Below are 15,249 nucleotides of genomic sequence, written 5' to 3'. Positions count from 1 at the left end.
TCTGTAAGATGGAAATATAGGGGCTCATTTCTGTCTGCTCTTTGTGTAGTTAAAGGTTTTAAAAAAATTGTAAAATTAATGAAATACACATTTCACCTATTAGGATGGTTACTATAAAAAACAGAAATAACAAGTGTTGGCAAGGGTGTAGAAAAATCAGAACTTTTGCATACTGTTGGTGGGAATGTGCAGTGGTGCAATCTTACTGTGGTTCCTCAACCAATTAAATATATAATCACAGGATGACCCTGCAGTCCCATTTCTAGGTATATAACCAAACTAATTTAAGCAAAGTCTCAAAGAGATATTTGTCCAATCACATTCATAGCAGCTTTACTTACAATAGCTAAAATGTGGAACCACCCCAAGCATCCATCACCAGATGAACAGATAAGCAAATGTGGCATATTCATACAATGGAATAGTGCTTTAAAAAAAGAAATTCTGACATGTGCCACAACAGGGATGAACCTTGAGAATATTCCGTGGACTAAAATAAGTCACAAATAAAGACAAATACTATATGATTCCGTTTATGAGGTATTCAGAGTACCTCATAGAGGTATGTAGAGGTACAATTCATAGAGATTGAGAGTGGTAGTTGCCAGATACCAGGGAATTACTGTTTAATGGATAAAGTTTTAGTTTTACAAAATGAAAAGAGCTTTTTAGATGGAAGGTGATGATGGTTGTACAGCATTATGAGTGAGCTTAATACTACCGTACTGTACACTGAAATGGTTAAGATGGTAAGTTTTCTGTTATGTGTATTTTATCATAATAAAAAGTAATAAAGCACAAAAAAGAAATAGATGATTCTTTGCCTTTCAATTTCACAAATTTAACTCTTAGAGGAGCCGATTGGTAACTAAGCAGAAGTGCAAAGTCATAGACAACATCTTCAAATGGTTAAAAAGAACAAGACACACTGTGTCAGCTGAACTGATTCCATCGTCTTCCTACTTAACGTGCATTTTTTGACTGATGACCTTGATTTCTTTCATAGATCGTGAGAACCAGTCCATCCTGATCACGTAGGTGATTTTTTTTCTTCTTCCCTGGTTTGCAGTGATTATCTTAAGTGTAAATAAGGTGAGCCATAGTTTTGATCTCTTCTGATTTCTGTTTGACAGTGGAGAATCCGGTGCAGGAAAGACTGTGAACACGAAGCGTGTTATCCAGTACTTTGCAACAATTGCAGTTACTGGGGAGAAGAAGAAGGAAGAGTCTGGCAAAATGCAGGTGGGTCTGTAGCTGGAGTGAGAATCAGCACTCTGTTGGGTGTCTCATAAGTCTGGATCCCATGCAAGTACTGCTCTTTCCTTTGCAGGGGACTCTGGAAGATCAAATCATCAGTGCCAACCCCCTACTGGAGGCCTTTGGCAATGCCAAGACTGTGAGGAATGACAACTCTTCTCGCTTTGTAAGTCTCCTGCTCCCAGAAGGATCCTTCCAGTCCTTACATGCCAGAATAGCCATGTCAGAATTATGATTTCTGTTGCAGCCCTCTGTGTGCCTCAAGTTTTTAATACTAAATTATTTTTATCTTTCCAAGGGTAAATTTATTCGAATCCACTTTGGTACTACAGGGAAGTTGGCATCTGCTGATATTGAAACATGTGAGTAACAGGGCCACTGAAAGTCAAAACAGAACCAGTGGTTTTGGTTGCAAGGGCATTTTGCAACACTTTCTGTGTATGAAGGTTTTAAAACAGTGGTCTGCTGGTAGCGTTGCCTGGGCATTAATGCCAGACTTACCCATAATCCACCATATGTTACCCTTGTCTCACTCACAGGTTGATAGCCTTGTAGCACATCTTTGAGGAATTCCTATCTCAGAAGTAACAATGATATTTTTTTTCCAGGACAAACACTAGGGCTATCTATGAGTTCCTATGAATACCTATGGGTTTACAAGAAGGTGATCAAAATATACCATTGTGATTTACTCTTGATCTGAACTTTGATACACATGTCCAAGGTACCCCCTCACAACAGAGTGAATCTGAGATGATATGAGGAAGGGATATTAGAGACCAACTAAAACTCAGAAGTCATAGGTTCCCTGTATGAAATTTCATTTGAAAAAAAAAAAGAAATTTCATTTGCCCCAGAGCAGGTATACTGCAGGTGCTGCTCTTAGATGATGAGAAGCATAGGAAGTTGCCATGTGCATCTGTAATTTTAGTATGTACAACCATAGAATGGCTTATCAAATTGAAATATCAGTGGAACCAGATGTACTGTTCCCAGGTTTGCCCAAAGACAATGAGGCTCATTTAATATGCCAGAAGAACTGATATTTTTTCTAGTTCTATCTCTCTTTCTCTCTCTTTCCAGATCTTCTTGAAAAGTCTAGAGTTACTTTCCAGTTAAAGGCAGAAAGAAGCTACCATATTTTTTATCAGATCACTTCCAATAAGAAGCCAGATCTAATTGGTAAGAATTTAAATCCATATATGGAAGTTAACATTTTATTAACAATTTCTAACAAAAAAATAATCCCCTAAATTCTGTGTACCCAGAAATGCTTCTGATCACCACCAACCCATATGACTATGCCTTCGTCAGTCAAGGAGAGATCACAGTCCCCAGCATTGATGACCAAGAAGAGCTGATGGCCACTGATGTAAGTCTCTCTCTCTATCCTCTCTCTTTCTATCCTCTCTCTCTCCCTCTCTCTCTCTCTTGCTCTTTCTCTCTCTCTCTCTCACTCACACACACACACACGCACACACACATACATGCATGCACATGCAAGCACAGTTTTAAAGAAATCCATTGTGTATGGGAATAATAGCAAACCACTACAATAAAGATGTGATCACCTTAGATTGTACTATAAATTCTCAGAAGTAAGCAATGTCTTTTGGCCTAGCCTGTGTCCTCTCATTTTCCTGGTAGAGTGCCATTGACATCCTGGGCTTCTCTCCTGAGGAGAAAGTGTCCATCTATAAACTCACAGGGGCTGTGATGCATTATGGGAACATGAAGTTCAAGCAAAAGCAGCGTGAGGAGCAAGCAGAGCCAGATGGCACTGAAGGTAACAAATCTCTATCTGAGTTCAAATCAGAGAATACAGTAAAAAATATATTTTTAAAATCCTACACTACATTTCCCAATATCTATTATACATTTTAGTCCTTATTTCCACTTTCAATTTCTCACACCAAAGAAACAATGTGGTATTTAAACATGTGTGTCCAATTTGAAATGAAAAGAAAATGTTCAAATGGGAAGGGGAACAAGGGAGGGGGAAGGGAAAAAGGAAAAAAGGAATAATAAAAAAGTAAAAATAGAAGAAAAAAATAGAAACAAAGCTTTTGTATAGAGGGAGGGAGGAGGATTGAGGGGAGGAATGGACAAAAGAACCAAGATATATCGTGTACAGGTGCAAATTCCCTGTGATGAGCGTTATTGTGTATATCTAAAATGTACTAATAAATGTTTTGCTTTTAAAAAAAAATCCTACACTGCACATGTATCACCTCTGTAGCTGAACTTCCGAAGGGCATTTACACATTTACACATGCTGTATGCTCTCTTCACCACTCCCTTGCTCCATCTCCATCTTCCTCATTTCTCTCCAGCCCAAATGTGATCAAATGAACCCCCAAAGCCAAACACACACACACACACACACACACACACCACAAAACCTAGAACCAGATAATAGCAGGTAGAATGAGATAGGATAGTCCTGCTGCTTTGCCTTGGCCACAGTGGGTCCACATATAAGATAACCACATATTGGCATTAGCTAGGAAAACCCAGTAGCTGACAATGATCTGCCAAAATATAGGGCTAGACCTAGAAGTTGCCCTGGAAACATCTCTATGTGCATGTGTGTTTTCTATATATAAACCTGTCAAAAATATAGGCAGCAAGTAAGATGAAAAAGAATTTGAGAAATAAAAATCATGTACTTTACATAAGGAAAGAACATGCAATATATGTGACCTACTAGGGAAAGTTAAGCATCTGTTTCTTAAAACCTTTCCTGACCACCCAACCTGACATTCTCTCTCTTCTAAACTTTTCAAAAGTTAACTTTTGAAACTGAAATATGTCATTTTAGAGACGTATTTTAGAGACTTGGTAAATTTTAATTTCCACATTTTCAGATAAAGAAATTAATCCCTAGTATGGATAAATTGGGAGAGAGAAGACTAAGATAAGAATCCCAATATCTATTGACAAGTTTATGCTCTTATGTACGTAGAACCTCATTTGACCTTTTACAGAACAATTTAAAGCTTTCTATTTAAATAAAGAAAATTGGAGGAAAACTGGGTAGACTAGGTTAAGGAGGCTATACATCATTAAACAACATTTTCTGATTTGTGTGTCTGCAGTTGCTGACAAGGCGGCCTATCTCCAGAGTTTGAACTCCGCTGACCTGCTCAAAGCCCTCTGCTACCCTAGGGTCAAGGTTGGCAATGAGTATGTCACCAAAGGCCAGACTGTGCAGCAGGTAAGTACATGACTTCAATGAATCACACCACATCTTCATGACATCTCTCTAAAACTGTGAACCAAAAAAATACTGTATTTGTGAAGGTGTACAATGCAGTGGGTGCTCTGGCCAAGGCTGTCTATGAGAAGATGTTCCTGTGGATGGTCACCCGCATCAACCAGCAGCTGGACACCAAGCAGCCCAGGCAGTACTTCATCGGGGTCTTGGACATCGCTGGCTTTGAGATCTTTGATGTGAGTTATCTTCATACTAATAAAAAGTAAGAGTGAGGCAAATGTGGCCTTGATATACTATGTATTATCATTATTCATTAGCATTTATACTATCCACATTGTTGGTTTTAATACTGCACCTAGAACAAGACTTACATCCAAAATATCTAGGAGGTAACTGAAAGTAATGATAATAATACTCAACACTTACTGAGCAGTCAACGTATTTCTGGCTCTATGTTACAGACTTCAAAAGGCTACCTCATTCAATCTTCAAAGCAACCCAGGAGTAGTAGTTAATTTTAATCCTTGCTACATATGAAGAAACTGCAGTGCAGGGAAATCAAAACACTAGTGAACCATCTCACAGGCATATAAGACAAACCCAAGATAGGAACATAGATTTATAGTGTTTGGGCCGTACAGAAGGAAAAAAGGAAAAAGGTAGATGCCTGGAAATATATAACAGTCTCTTCTTCCAAGTTCAACTTATACAAACTATTTCACTCCTAAAACACTGGCTTTTTCATGGATAAAATGAGAGAATAAAGTATTACAAAGAGTCAGATCTTCAATTGCTATACTGCACCATTTCCCTACTTTCATAGACAGGGGGATTTGCCTGGACAAGGGGCATCTGCCAATGTCTGAAATGAATTGAAATTGCCCTAGTCATTTCACTTTATACATCACCCTTAAGACAAGCTTTCCTTAATAATGTGAGAGCCAACTTGAAAATGTGAACTTTATTTTGAATTGGAGAGGGAAGGTAAAAGAAAAGAGGATTCCCAATACATTACTCTCCCTTTCACACTTAAACCCAAACTGTAACATATAAGAATGTGGTTGCAGTTTTAAGGTGTATTCTTGGCCGTGCGATCTGAGGTGAAAGGAGGTGGTTTCTACAAAACTGGTGTAATTCAGGCCCCCTAAAGAACACCCAGATTTTACCAAAAAAAAGGCTCACAACAATAATGATTATATTTTCTTAGGAATTTTGAAGGAAGAACGATTAAGTTTAAATTGTAACTCATTATTTTATTCCAAATTTTATTCAACAAAAAATTTTTCAGCAATAAATTTTACTATTATAAAACTCATTTAATGTAGGGATTCTCTATTGTTTTGAGTAGTTCAACAGCCTGGAGCAGCTGTGCATCAACTTCACCAATGAGAAGCTGCAACAGTTTTTCAACCACCACATGTTCGTGCTGGAGCAGGAGGAGTACAAGAAGGAAGGCATCGAGTGGACATTCATCGACTTTGGGATGGACCTGGCTGCCTGCATCGAGCTCATCGAGAAGGTTTGTGTGACTTCTGGGGGAAGGTCAGGCTGTAAAGATGACTGGTACAGATGCTTTGGCAATTCTAGAAAGTAACACTGTAAATCTCAAATAGTTTGCGATCTACAGACATTGGGATGTTACTATTAGAAATCTTCCTCTTTATAAATTTTGCATAAAAAGGATTTGAAACTGGTTGGCTTCATTTCATTCTAACTAGTGTTATTTTAGTATCGGCTCAAATCCAACATTAAAGCAGCACTGAAAACTGAGGTGGTCTGCTTCACTAGAAGAACCACACTCACTAGTTCTAGTCTATCTATATTTTTACCCAAGATATATTGAATAGAAATATTTTTTCTAAATAAAAATTTAATGCACTGACAGTATGGCTTTGTGAAAGCTAATCTGTTAGAATCAAGAAGTCAAATTTTTCATGCTGCTTCGTAATTTATTTTTAAGAAGACTAAATATAGAAAATACCTTAAATAGGGCTGGGGATTTAGCTCAGTGGTTCCGCCACCTGTCTCGCAAGCACAAGGACCCGAGTTCGATCCCCGATACCAAAAAAAAAAAAAAAAAGAAAGAAAATACCTTAAATAAGGATTGAGTTACTTATATTGTTCATTATTGCCATTGAGTCAATATCATTCTAAGTCAGCAGGTAGTTTTCATAGAAAAACTTTGACAACAAATTTTATTCATTTAGTAGGAAAAGGAGTAGAATAATTCAAAAAATTTTAACAAATCAGCCCCAAATGCTGTGCTAATCTTTGGAGTTTGTATCCGCCCATCCTTTTAATTGAAAATAACGCTACACAAGGAATGTGAGAATGAATGATGGAAGTCACTCTAAGGATAACACAGGGACTTTTTGAGCTGTGGCTCTTATTTACTTTACACATGTACTTAATTGAGGGAGCTCATAATGCAATGGAATGACAGCCACCACATCTATATCTTTGGAGAGAAGTGAAGTTGATATCAATATCTACTTTTCTGAATCCAGCCACTAGGCATCTTCTCCATCCTGGAGGAGGAGTGCATGTTCCCCAAGGCGACAGATACCTCCTTCAAGAACAAGCTGTATGACCAGCACCTGGGCAAGTCTGCCAATTTCCAGAAGCCCAAGCCTGCCAAAGGGAAGGCTGAGGCCCACTTCTCCCTGGTGCACTATGCTGGCACCGTGGACTACAACATTGCTGGATGGCTGGATAAGAACAAGGACCCCCTGAATGACACTGTGGTTGGGTTGTACCAGAAGTCAGCAATGAAGACTCTGGCCAGTCTGTTTTCTACTTATGCTAGTGCTGAAGGAGGTATTTTCTGTGTCCTTAATCTATATTAAACCTATTCCCACAGAATGTACATGTAACATTCCAGCCTCTGGGATGTTACTCTGATTGATGGGTTTTCTTTTTATTTCAGACAGCGGTGCAAAGAAAGGTGCTAAGAAGAAGGGCTCTTCTTTCCAGACTGTGTCAGCCCTTTTCAGGGTAAAGTACAAATTTAAATGAAAAATTTATTCAGTTTCTATAAATTATGATAATTACCTGATTTAAAATAAATTAGGGAGGAATGGAATGTCAATATGAATCAGTTCAAATATTCACTCCCATTAGAATATAGCCTATCTGTTATCAGCCAATACCACAAGTAGCCAACATTATTCCTTATCATGATTATCTAATGTACTCAGGGATGCCAACATGTCCTTAGAAGATTCTTATTATATAATGAGGCTAGCTTTCAAGGAAGCAGGCTGAACTTCACAACTGTCCCTGCAGTAATTTTCTTATTCTTCTAATGTTGCCCATTAAGAATGTTTGTGAATTTCTTGTTGAGAATAGAAAATCATTCCACCAAAAAAAAATCTTTGTCCTCTGAAGAGGGCTTATTTTTTATAATAGCTGAAAACCCTGTATAGCCAAGCCTAGTGATTTAAGTAGATGATGAAGGCAAAAAACATCTCTTCAGATCAAAAGAATAATTTTACGACAAAACAATGTGATTTTCTTATTTGAAACTGGTTCTTCCAAGGAGGAATCTGTAAGATATTTATTATAATGACTATTTTAGGAGAATTTGTGTGGCTCTCATTGTTTTCAAAACTAAAATGCAAATATAACATATGATCCATGACCTCTGACCTAAAGAAGAAAATTGTTCTTGTTTTTTACCTTTCATCAAATTGTCCTTGGGTATGTTTTCAATATTAGAAATTTACATTACTTATTTATATTTCCTAGTGGTTAACTCAGAGGTGAAAAAAAATCTGCCTTCCTAAAGAGTATACCTAAGGAATATTGAGAAATATTGACATGGAAGTTTCCTGTTGCTGAATGAAACATACTCTGCCATAATTAATTACTCTATTTCTGGAACAACCCCTTCCATATGTTTCATTCAGCCCATAGATTGTCTCAGGTATCCAAGGTTATTTAGTCTTACAATTTTAGACTCTTCAAAAAACAGAGCAACAACAGCAACAAAAAAAACCAAGAGGATAGAAGTCCCAGGGAGGAATACACTCGAGCGAGGAATTGCAGAAGTCGAGACAATTGCTAACCTAGGTTACCACTATAAATTGCTAGCTACTGTGAAAATTATTAGCACTGAAAAAGGTGAAAGAGACCTTAGAAATGATCTGAAGGATTTTCAGATGAGACCCAAGGAAATAAAGGGAATCTTAAAGCATCAGGCAGCTCATTAGTAGCAGAGCAAGGCTACAGTCTTTTGTCTTCTGGCTCCATGTTGAGAACACTTCCTGTGTACCAAGGCTACTCACTTCAAAACACAGAATAATTGAAGCCTCACAAGTTTATGCCTAGTAAAGAGAGTGCCTCAGTTCACTCCATGTGATTACAACAAAAAACAATCTGAAACAGAACTTTCTCATCAAGTCCTTTTTATCTGGTTTTCTAGGAAAATTTAAATAAATTAATGACCAACCTGAGGAGCACACATCCTCACTTTGTACGGTGCATCATTCCCAATGAAACCAAAACTCCTGGTAAGACACACAGCATGAGGTATTGAACAGGCACAGGCTTGAAAATATGGTGCCCTGTAGTCAAGTTCTCTTCTCCATTTTCAGGTGCCATGGAGCATGAACTTGTCCTGCACCAGCTGAGGTGTAACGGAGTGCTGGAAGGCATCCGCATCTGCAGGAAAGGATTCCCAAGCAGAATCTTATATGGGGATTTTAAACAAAGGTCAGTTCCCTGTTGTATTTCACCAAATGCTATAAATATTTTACCACCTTAATTGTTGTCCTCTGTTCATTATATTTAATTATCCTACTAGTATATATTATAAAATTAAGAAGTTGAATAATACAGTCTTGTGGTAAGAAGATAGACTAATAGGTTAGAAAAATAATACGCAGGAGGAATGCAAAAGAAAATCACATTGCTTTGATCTTAAAGGACAGTTGGATTGTCCACTTTTACTTTCACTCTCAGATTTTTATTGGTATTCCTTTTTGGTGTCACTTGCATATGTGATTACATCTTCCTAACCATTCTTTCCTTGCTTAACTGAGCAGATACAAGGTTTTAAATGCAAGTGCTATTCCAGAGGGACAATTCATTGACAGCAAAAAGGCTTCTGAAAAACTCCTGGCCTCTATTGATATTGATCACACCCAATACAAATTTGGACATACCAAGGTATAACTGTATTTATTTACACCTAATCCAACTACCTTCTGTCACTTCTTTGTCTCCTGCAGTATCAGGATGATTTGTGACTCTCCCTTTCTCTAGGTTTTCTTCAAAGCTGGCCTTCTGGGTCTTCTGGAAGAAATGAGAGATGAAAAGCTGGCTCAGATTATAACAAGAACGCAAGCCGTCTGTAGGGGATTCCTAATGAGGGTAGAATACCAAAAAATGCTGCAGAGGAGGTAATAACTACATAGAATATCAGGGTTATAAGGTCCCTTAGCTAGCAATCAGCCTTCCTTATTCATTGATTCTTTCATGTTGTGGCTAACATGTGCCTCTCACCCCTAGAACACATCAGCCTTCTCTTCACCCCTCACATTTGGAGTCCCTCCAAAACTTCTCTCCTGCCTCCAATGTCTCCCTTTCCATCTATGTCTCATATAGCTGCAGGAACAGTGTGCAGTAAGCACTATTTTCATCATGCTGCATCTTGGCTTCTGGCTCCCCATGGCATCCCATGACAAATCTAAGTTGCCTTGTTGACTGTCAAGACCCACTCTATTCCCTGCCTCATGTATCATTTTCAGTCACATAGGCTTTTCCAGCCAGGCTACACAATTTGCCACTTATCTCTTATTCTCATGTTTGCAGAAGTCCTGTTCCCTTATCCAAATTTATCTATTCAAAAGTTCCATTTCGTCTTTCTGCAATTAACCTAACCAAGTTTATCTACAACACTATTGCATTTCCTCTCCTCACACACATTTTGGATTCACTTTTCTCATCTTTAAGTCTGCGTTACAAATGGAACCAAGTCTTTTCCATGTTAGGATTTGTGGCATGGTATCAGTCCTCCCAGACTTACAGTTCTTAAAAATTGGACCTACAGACATAGGATTTCCATTTTCAAAATCTTAAAAAGACATAAACATTGCCACAAGTTAGTCAAAACTTTGCCACTCTATGCTATAGTTTGTGGAAAGGATTTTTTAATTAATATTTTAAAACTTTATTTAAATAAAACCAATTTGGAGCACAATTCATGCTAAATTCCCGGTAAATGTTAATGATCTAATTGAACAGATAAGACAGAAGGACTCAGAAGAGTTTGGAAAAGCCAATATGTTATCTAAAGAAGCTAACAAAAGGGTGACTAATTCAGTGCTGATCAAAAAAAAAAAAGAGGAGAAGTTTAAAGAATGAGATGTTAAATAACATGGTCAGCTTTAGATGAGACAATTTAGAAAGCAACTTGTGCCATTTCATAGTTCACATCCATGTGGCAACAGCCAGGCAGCACAATCAACTTACAATTACCACACCCATTCCAAGATCATTACTATTGTAATGTGTCAAGTGATCTTAGAGTGCTACATGCCGCTTATACATTCAAAGTATTCTTCCTCCTGGGGAAAAAATAAGAACCAAGACACACCATGTAAAGGTATAAGTTCCCGATGATAAATGTAAATGTATTGTATACCTAAAATGTACCAATAAAAGAATTTAAGGAGGAAGAAAAGTATTCTTCCTCCAAATTCACCTTCTCTGCTAGTCTGATAGGGACTGAGAGCATGAAAGACTGGACTATGAACAATACTCACATTAGTAAAGCACTTATACCAAGGAGAAGTCTGAGCATGAGAGTGAGAATGCACACATGTCTATGTGTGCATAAATAGTTCTATATCTAACACTAAAAAGTTCACATATCATAAAGTGGGGATATTCATTAAAAGGAAAGGGAGCTTGTGTGCAGTAAATAACATTCCCTCTCACGGATCCATCTAAACTAGTATTTCTACATCATTTCAGAGAAGCCCTTTTCTGCATCCAATACAATGTCCGCGCCTTCATGAACGTCAAGCACTGGCCCTGGATGAAACTTTTCTTCAAGATCAAGCCCCTGCTCAAAAGCGCAGAGACGGAGAAGGAGATGGCCACCATGAAGGAAGAGTTCCAGAAAACCAAAGATGAGCTCGCCAAGTCGGAGGCAAAGAGGAAGGAGCTCGAGGAAAAAATGGTCACTCTCTTAAAAGAGAAAAATGACCTGCAGCTCCAAGTCCAATCTGTGAGTATTGCATGTTCCACATACACCATGTGACTGTACCTTTTCTAGGATACAAATAAACTAACTTCCTGGTGGCCATTCTTGAAAGAAAAAAAATACTCAAGCATTTTTTAAGTCGTTCATTTATCTCAATATTCTGTGAGGAAGGAAAGGCACAATTACTTCCAAGTTATAGAGAGAAAAGGAAAGACGGAAGAATTTATTCAATAACATCACAAAATTTAATAACCAAGAAGGAACCAAACTGAAAGCCAAGCCCCTAAATATCTCAATTGGGTATTTTACCTGTTGCCTTAGCTGCATCTTCCCAGACTTAAAAATATAGGCCTATTTTCTAAATGTGGAGTCTATGAGATTTTCTTTAATTTCAAGAAAGACTACTTTCTCTCTGGATCTCTTTTCCTTAATCCTCAAGATTTAATGCAATAAACATTTGTATTTACTTAAACTGAACCACTAACATGGAAAGTTCTGCAAAGTGCTCTTCCTGATCCTGAGTCTAGAAAGAGCCGTAGCCTGGGTGGAAAGAGCTATAATCAGAGTAGGGAGTAAATTTGGTACCAGCACTCGGGCTAAATGTAACCTCTCATTTCCTTGGCCAGCAAGCCCAACATTATAAAGTAACCTGTGAGGGCCAGGGATTTAGCTCAGTAGTGCCGCTGCCTGGCTCATAAGCACAAGGTCCCGAGTTCGATCCCCGGTACCAAAATAAAATAAAATTACCTGTGAAAAGAATAGTTTTCCTCAAATTTTAAACTATTTTCAACTTTTCCTTCTGATAATTTTACTTACACAAAGGTTATATTTTTCCAAAAGCATAAGAACACAGTCTATTCACCTAAGCCTCTTCATAGTTATGATCAGAGTAAACAGTGTATCTCTATTAAAAATGATCTAGGAATCCTTGGAAACACTCATTATCATTCATTTAAACATTGTTTAAAAACTTAAGATATGAACCAAACACACACTAGGAAGTTTAAAAAATTCCCTAGGGCAGAATAATTTAATAAGTTAATGACTGAACTGATTTTTATTTGAGTCTTTTAACCATTTATAAAAACCTCATGAAGCTATACAATTTCTTAGAATTATATATTTATATTATAAAACTCAATTTGAGGCTAACAAGTAATTATTTAAATGGAAATGGAAATTTTGGGATGATTACAGCATTATTTACACGATTGGGAAGGTCTGAGTGGATATAATGCGGCATAGAAATGTAAGTAATTTTACTTTTCTTTTTAAAATCTAGCAATAAGTTGCTTGAAAAGGAGAACAAATGGTTAAAATCAAAACTGACCAATGTCATTAAATCAAAATCTTTGAATATTATACCTAAAAACTCCTAGCAATTATTTATTCCAGCCTCCTATTTATATGAAAAAAACTGAGTAAGAGGATTAAAGCAATTTGCTTATACCTATGGAAATAATAATGCAATAAGAATCCAGACTTCTTTTGCCCTGACTAATGGTCTTTCTGCCCAGATACACACTATTAATAGTCATTGTCGGGCTGGGGATTTAGCTCAGTGGTTTCACCGCTTGCTGCACAAGCTCAAGGACCCGAGTTCAATCCCCGGTAGAAAAAAAAAAAAAGATAGTCATTGTCTCCTCCAAGCCAATTATTCTGCAGACTAGTTTGTTTACAAACCAATAGTCTCATGTCTAATTAACTAAATTTCTCCAGGACATGTAATAATTCCAATTAAAGTTGAATTCATATTTATACTAAAAAATTCAATAATATTTAATAAAGCATTTATATTTGTGCAAATAAAAAGTTTTACAATAAAGAAGAAACTCTCTAAATTATTTTTTTATGGTACTGGGGATTGAACCCGGGATGTTAGCACTGAGATACACCCCAGCCTTTTATATTTGATTACAATTTTTGAGACAAGCTCTTGCTAAATTGCCCAGTCTGGGCTTGAATTTGCCATCTCCTGCTTTAGGCTCCCAAAGTGCTAAGATTATAGGTGTGTGCCACCATGCCCAGCTCTAAATATCCTAATAAATCTCTCTGTAGGAAGCAGATAGCTTGGCTGATGCAGAAGAAAGGTGTGAACAACTGATTAAAAACAAAATCCAGCTTGAAGCCAAAATCAAGGAGGTGACTGAAAGAGCTGAGGATGAAGAAGAGATCAATGCTGAGCTGACAGCCAAGAAGAGGAAACTGGAGGATGAGTGCTCAGAACTGAAGAAAGACATAGATGACCTTGAGCTGACACTGGCCAAGGTTGAGAAGGAAAAGCATGCCACGGAGAACAAGGTAGGAAACACAGTCTGACATACTAGATAGAGGTTCTGCCACCCAACAGAGCTGCTTTAGAGCAGAAATGATCTCTTTCTTAACCTTTGTAGGTGAAGAACCTCACAGAGGAGATGGCGGGCCTGGATGAAACCATCGCTAAGCTGACCAAGGAGAAGAAGGCCCTCCAAGAGGCTCACCAGCAGACCCTGGATGACCTGCAGGCAGAGGAGGACAAAGTCAACACCCTGACCAAAGCTAAAGTCAAGCTAGAACAGCAAGTGGATGATGTCAGCACCTTTCTAATATCTTTTTGAAGTACTTTTAAAAATAAACTTTTGATTTTTAACATATTAGCTTTCCCATTAGCTTGAAGGGTCTCTGGAGCAAGAAAAGAAACTTCGCATGGACCTAGAAAGAGCAAAGAGGAAGCTGGAGGGTGACCTCAAATTGGCCCAAGAATCCACAATGGATATAGAAAATGACAAACAACAACTTGATGAAAAGCTTAAAAAGTATGTACTCCAGAAAAACATTCTGTGTGATACCATATTTGAATTCACTTGAATATTAATATGTCATCACTCTGTCTAAAGGAAAGAATTTGAAATCAGCAATTTGATAAGCAAAATTGAAGATGAGCAAGCAGTAGAAATTCAACTACAGAAGAAGATCAAAGAATTGCAGGTAGGTCACCTCTATTTTTCTACCCACAAAAAAATTTAAAAACTAAAATTGAGATGAGTTTACATTAATGTATTTGCTTCACTTTCAGGCTCGCATTGAAGAGCTGGAAGAAGAAATTGAGGCAGAGAGAGCCTCCCGGGCCAAAGCAGAGAAGCAGCGCTCTGACCTCTCCCGGGAACTGGAGGAGATCAGCGAGAGGCTGGAAGAAGCCGGTGGGGCCACTTCTGCCCAGATTGAGATGAACAAGAAGCGGGAGGCAGAGTTCCAGAAACTACGCAGGGACCTAGAGGAGGCGACCCTGCAGCACGAAGCCACGGCAGCCACCCTGAGGAAGAAGCACGCAGACAGCGTGGCTGAGCTTGGAGAGCAGATTGACAGCCTACAGCGGGTCAAGCAGAAGCTGGAGAAGGAGAAGAGCGAGCTGAAGATGGAGATCGATGACCTTAGCAGTAATGCAGAAGCCATTTCCAAAGCCAAGGTACCCAGTATTGTCTCTAGATAATGGTATGTCCTACAAAGCCAATGCATTTTTCTCTGGTATTAAACATGATTTATAGGCATTTTGTATTTTGCATTCCTTTGTATTTCATTTTATTGA

The 15,249-nt window shown here is 38.0% G+C and overlaps 1 protein-coding gene across 1 annotated transcript in view; it reads left to right on the top strand.

Moving 5' to 3' along the window:
- LOC101697917 (myosin-8) overlaps positions 1-15,249 on the top strand; it is a 29,661-nt gene that overhangs the window by 5,597 nt on the left and 8,815 nt on the right. Inside the window, exons 6-27 of the mRNA XM_004857531.3 lie at positions 1,007-1,034; positions 1,134-1,242; positions 1,331-1,423; positions 1,556-1,619; positions 2,341-2,439; positions 2,526-2,629; positions 2,905-3,043; positions 4,356-4,474; positions 4,561-4,710; positions 5,823-5,993; positions 6,982-7,291; positions 7,401-7,468; positions 8,898-8,985; positions 9,070-9,187; positions 9,520-9,643; positions 9,740-9,876; positions 11,453-11,708; positions 13,743-13,985; positions 14,078-14,254; positions 14,334-14,479; positions 14,561-14,651; positions 14,740-15,129. Of these exons, the coding sequence (XP_004857588.2) occupies positions 1,007-1,034; positions 1,134-1,242; positions 1,331-1,423; positions 1,556-1,619; positions 2,341-2,439; positions 2,526-2,629; positions 2,905-3,043; positions 4,356-4,474; positions 4,561-4,710; positions 5,823-5,993; positions 6,982-7,291; positions 7,401-7,468; positions 8,898-8,985; positions 9,070-9,187; positions 9,520-9,643; positions 9,740-9,876; positions 11,453-11,708; positions 13,743-13,985; positions 14,078-14,254; positions 14,334-14,479; positions 14,561-14,651; positions 14,740-15,129 (3,224 nt within the window). The remainder of the gene's footprint in view (positions 1-1,006; positions 1,035-1,133; positions 1,243-1,330; positions 1,424-1,555; positions 1,620-2,340; positions 2,440-2,525; positions 2,630-2,904; positions 3,044-4,355; positions 4,475-4,560; positions 4,711-5,822; positions 5,994-6,981; positions 7,292-7,400; positions 7,469-8,897; positions 8,986-9,069; positions 9,188-9,519; positions 9,644-9,739; positions 9,877-11,452; positions 11,709-13,742; positions 13,986-14,077; positions 14,255-14,333; positions 14,480-14,560; positions 14,652-14,739; positions 15,130-15,249) is intronic.

The sequence above is a fragment of the Heterocephalus glaber genome, unplaced genomic scaffold (assembly GCF_053883595.1).
Source record: "Heterocephalus glaber isolate CG9 unplaced genomic scaffold, H.glaber_assembly_v1.0 deba00001564, whole genome shotgun sequence".
NCBI classification, from domain to species: domain Eukaryota; kingdom Metazoa; phylum Chordata; class Mammalia; order Rodentia; family Bathyergidae; genus Heterocephalus; species Heterocephalus glaber.
Note: the sequence above shows the minus strand (reverse complement) of the source record. Positions and strands in the feature narration are given on the sequence as shown.